This window comes from Silene latifolia, chromosome 1 (genome assembly GCF_048544455.1).
Source record: "Silene latifolia isolate original U9 population chromosome 1, ASM4854445v1, whole genome shotgun sequence".
NCBI lineage: Eukaryota > Viridiplantae > Streptophyta > Magnoliopsida > Caryophyllales > Caryophyllaceae > Silene > Silene latifolia.
In genome coordinates, this window is record NC_133526.1 from 94,330,957 (window position 1) to 94,335,648 (window position 4,692).

At 37.8% G+C, this 4,692-nt stretch overlaps 1 protein-coding gene across 1 annotated transcript; it reads left to right on the plus strand.

Moving 5' to 3' along the window:
- Positions 1 to 613: 613 nt before the first annotated feature.
- Positions 614 to 3,133, plus strand: LOC141651109 (uncharacterized). Its single transcript, XM_074458835.1, has 3 exons — positions 614 to 1,706; positions 1,765 to 2,188; positions 2,308 to 3,133. The coding sequence occupies exons 1-3, from the start codon at positions 614 to 616 to the stop codon at positions 3,131 to 3,133; spliced, it is 2,343 nt and encodes a 780-aa protein (XP_074314936.1).
- The last annotated feature ends 1,559 nt before the right edge of the window (positions 3,134 to 4,692 follow it).

Sequence of the window (4,692 nt, forward strand, 5' to 3'; positions counted from 1 at the left end):
CACTATTGCCGCATTAATATTGATTATTTCACTACTCTCGTTGTTGTTTTTACCACTTTCACTAATCTCGCTGATAATATTATTACTTTTACTATTCAAATGAGTGATTACTATCGTATAACTATATCCAATGTTACTACAATTCTTTTCTTTACTAACGAAATTACTTTTACTACTTAGGCATGCAATTTTAAGAGGATTATATATTTATATAAATATATTACATATATGCATTAAATCAAATCGAAAGAATTATGCAATATTATATATTATGGAATCTAACTTGAATTATTTACAACCTACTTATATTATATTTTTGTTTCTTAAATAATTAACATCTCTATACATCTAATAAACTATAATAAAGTTTAATAAAATTGCATAGATTTTAAATTTAATATATAATTTTATAATGATAATAATTAATACCTTAAATGTGCATGTTTATACTAATTAATTATTTTATTTTAAGAAGGAATAAAAAACCCTTTCTCTCTCTTTAACAAACTTTCTCTCTCTTTAACAAACTTTCTCTCTTTTTTTTCGGAAAAAACAAAAATATCACCATTTTTCCATGCTTTTCTTCGCTACTCTGTTCTTCTACGGTTAATCCATGGCGAGAACTCGAGGCAGCATGGCGCGGAATCGTCCTCATACTAGTACTCCTAAAGCTCCGATTCCTTCAGATAGTTCAATTGTTGTTAATGGTGATGTTTCCATGGCGGAATTTCAAGCTCCCATGGAATTGGGGACAGTTAATGAGTTGATTTCTTCTGCGATAAAAGCGGCTGGTATCACTCGTTCTTCTCCTCTTTCATCTAAGCTTTCTTCTGCAAATTCTATTCCTCTGTCTACTACTTTGATTGAACCAAACCCTAATTCATCCTCGGATGGTTTAGCGATTGATGTCTCAAAGGTAGTTGATCATTCGGAGAAATTGAGTGTTCTAGTGGATAATACTGTGGTTCCTTCGGTTTCGTTGACGTCTGTTCCTGTAGTTTCTGATGTTGTGGGTAAAACTCCAGTTAAAACTTGGTCTCATGTGGTTAAAGCACCACAAAATTTGGGTATGAGCTTACATTTTTGTCAAAATAGTGCTGTTGCTTCTGAAATTGATATTGAGGAAACTGATTTTGTGGACGAACTCAAGATTTGGGAATTTACTTTAATGGGTCATGTGATTGGGGCAAAGGCGACTCTCAAAATTGTTCAAGACTTTGTTACAAAACACTGGGCAAAAATTGCAACTCCTGTAGTTCAATATTACAAAAAAGGGTGGATCTCCTTTCGATTCTCTTCCTTGGAGGATATGAACAAAGTTCTAAGGCTTGGTCCTTGGATGATAGGTGGTAATTCTCTGATTCTTAAGCAATGGACTCCTACGTTTTCTGGTAATATGGAAAGGGTAGCAACAGTTCCTGTTTGGATCCTTTTCCCGGGTCTGGATCCTTACTTGTGGTCTGAAATTGTTCTCAGTAAGATTGCTAGTAAGGTTGGTAAGCCCCTTTTTGCGGACCCTGCAACCACCAACAAGGAAAAGCTTTCTTTTGCTCGTGTCTTGGTGGAAATTGATGTCTCTAGTGAGTTTATTGAATCTGTTGTCATCAATACTCCTTTTTTGGGTCAAATATCTCAGAAAGTGGTGTATGAGTGGGTTCCTTTTTACTGTTCTGGTTGTGGTAAACTGGGGCATAAAATTGATACTTGTAAGTGGCATAAACCAAAGCCTGTCTCTGAGAGCACACCTACTCTTGTGCGAGCCAGGTTCGACTGCTTCCATTCAGGTGCCCACTGTGGTGGAGGAGCAGTTGAATGAGGTTACTCAACCCTATGATGCAGACCCTTTTCTTGATGGTACTTTTACTGAAGTTTCTGCAGATGGTGCTGTAGTTATTTCTTCTTCCCAACATGGTTCCTTTCCTCTAGCCAATAAGTTTCAGGTTTTGGAGCCAGGGGAGATTTTGGAGTCTGATGCAGTTGTTTCTGAGACATCTTTGGAACTAGGTGCTACTTCAGAAGGGACCACAACTAGAATGGTATCTACCCTGGAGAATGTAGACTCAGGATGCTCTTTGATAGGTCAGAGATCTTCAGTGGTAATGCCTTCCTCCTCTGGTCTTTTTTCTGAGTTGCATTCAGAATGTTCTACTGTAGTGTTGGAAGTTAAGGAAGTTGTCCCTCCTGATAAGTCTCAATGAAAGTTGCTTCCTGGAATATAAGAGGGTTTAACTGTCCTTTAAAGCATAGTGAAGTCAGAGACTATTGAGGGGTTAATAAGATTGATATTTTGGCTCTTTTGGAAACCAGGGTTAAGGAGCATAATGCTTCAAAAATTATTAGAAAGAAGTTTAGAAATTGGAATGTGGTTTGCAATTACTCTCATCATTATAATGGGAGAATTTGGGTTTTCTTTAATCCTAGTACTGTTACTATGCTTAGCAAGACTGTTGCTGACCAGCTTATCCACTTTAAGGTGCATCATCATGAGTCCTACTCTACTTTTCATTTAAGTACTGTCTATGGATGCAATCATCCTCTGGATAGGCATAGACTTTGGTCTAGTCTTGCTGCTGTTAACACCTCTGAGCCATGGTTGGTGCTGGGGGACTTTAATGTAGTGAGATCTCCTTCTGAGAAATTGAGCAATACTCCTCCTGTACTCCAGGATATGCTTGATTTTAATGATTGCCTTGCTTCTTGTCACCTTGATGACCTTACTTGCACTGGGGTTGACATGAGTTGGACTAACAAGCAAGATTCTGTGACTAGGGTATGGTCCAAATTGGATAGGGTTTTGGCTAACCCTGGCTTTATTACCTCCTATCCTAATGCCTTTGGTCACTTTCAGGAGCCTGGCCTTTCTGATCACTCACCTATTCTGGTTCAAATTTCTCAGGACAAAAAAGTTGTTAAGAGATTTAGTTTTCTTAATAGTTGGATTGCCCACCCAGATTATTTACAAACTATCAGAGCAGCTTGGATTACTCCTTTGCAGGGTAGCCCTATGTACTGTTTCTTTCAGAAGTTAAAAAGTGTTAAGCATGCTCTTACCCAATTTCATAAGCAACATTTTAGCAATATTTCTCACAGAGTTCAGTCTGCTAAGAATGCATTGATGGAGTGTCAGCAATAACTTGCCTTCAACCCTTTCTCTGATGTTCTTATTCAGGAGGAAAGACTCTTAATAGCTGATTATACCAAACTTAAAGATCATGAATTTTCTATCCTTTCTCATAGGGCTAAAATTAAAGATATCCAGGACTCTGATTGCAGTTCGAAGTATTTTTTTTGCAAAAATTTTTGAGAGAACTCATCAGCAGGTTATTGGTGGCATTCACGATCACCATGACAAGCTTCATATGGGGTTTTCTTCTGTTAGCAATGCTTTTAACCAGTATTATAAGGATCTTTTGGGGCATAGCTCTCCTACTGAAACCTTAGATACTGATTTTATCTCTAAAGGTGCTGTGGTTACTTCTTCTGATAGGCAATCCCTGATTCGAGAGATTTCTCCTTCTGAAATCAGAGATGCTCTATTCAGTATGGATTCTAATAGTAGTCCTGGTATTGATGGATTTTCAGCTGGGTTCTTTAAGTCTGCCTGGCAGATCATTGCTAAGGATTTTTGCAAAGCTGTGAATCAGTTCTTTTCCTCTAGCAAAATGTCCAAGCAGGCTAACTCAACTGTTATATCTCTTATCCCTAAGAAAGCCATACCTAATGCTGTCACTGATTATAGACCTATATCCTGCTGTACTGTCTTTTATAAGACAGTTAGTAAGGTCTTAGCCAACAGGCTTCAAAGTGTTCTTCCTTCCATTGTTGGTGCTGAACAAGCTGCTTTTATTAAAGGTCGTAGCATCTTTGAGAACATAATGCTATCTCAAACATTGGTTAAAGGATATAATAGAGCTAATGTTTCACCTCGTTGCATGATAAAGGTGGACATAAGGAAGGCTTTTGATTCCCTCCAATGGTCTTTTATTGCTGCTATGCTTTCTGGTTTGGGGATTCCTCAGCAATTCATAGACTGGGGTGCTTGGTTGCATTCAAACTCCATGGTATTCTTTAAAAATTAATGGTGAACTTTCTGGTTTTTTTCAAGGGAAAAGTGGGATCAGGCAAGGTGATCCCCTTTCTCCTTACTTGTTTGTGCTCAGCATGGAAGTTTTATCCAGATATCTCAGGACTCTTTGTGATAAACCTCTTGTTTCTTATCATCCTAAGTGTTCTAGGCTTAAGCTAAATCATTTGATTTTTGCTGATGATTTGATGATCTTTGTTAGGGGGGATGTTCCCTCTGTAGCTGCAGTTAAGAGCACTCTTAGTATTTTTGCTAAGCTTTCTGGTCTTCATGCTAACATTGAGAAAACCAACATTTATTTTGGAGGGGTGCATCCTGATGTGAAGGAGGCTATTCTTGTTGCAACTGGTTTCTCTGAGGGTCAGTTTCCTTTCAGATATTTAGGAGTGCCTTTGTCTACTTCTAGAGTTTCTGTGACAATGTTTGATTCCCTCATTCTTAAGATCAAACACTCTATTCAGCATTGGTCCTCTAATTTCCTTACCTATGCTGGTAGGGTTCAGTTGCTCAATTCTGTCATTTTTGGCATGGAAACTTTCTGGTGCTCATGTAATCTTTTACCCCAAGAGGTTCTTCATAAGATCAATAAGCTTTGTAAGGATTTCTTT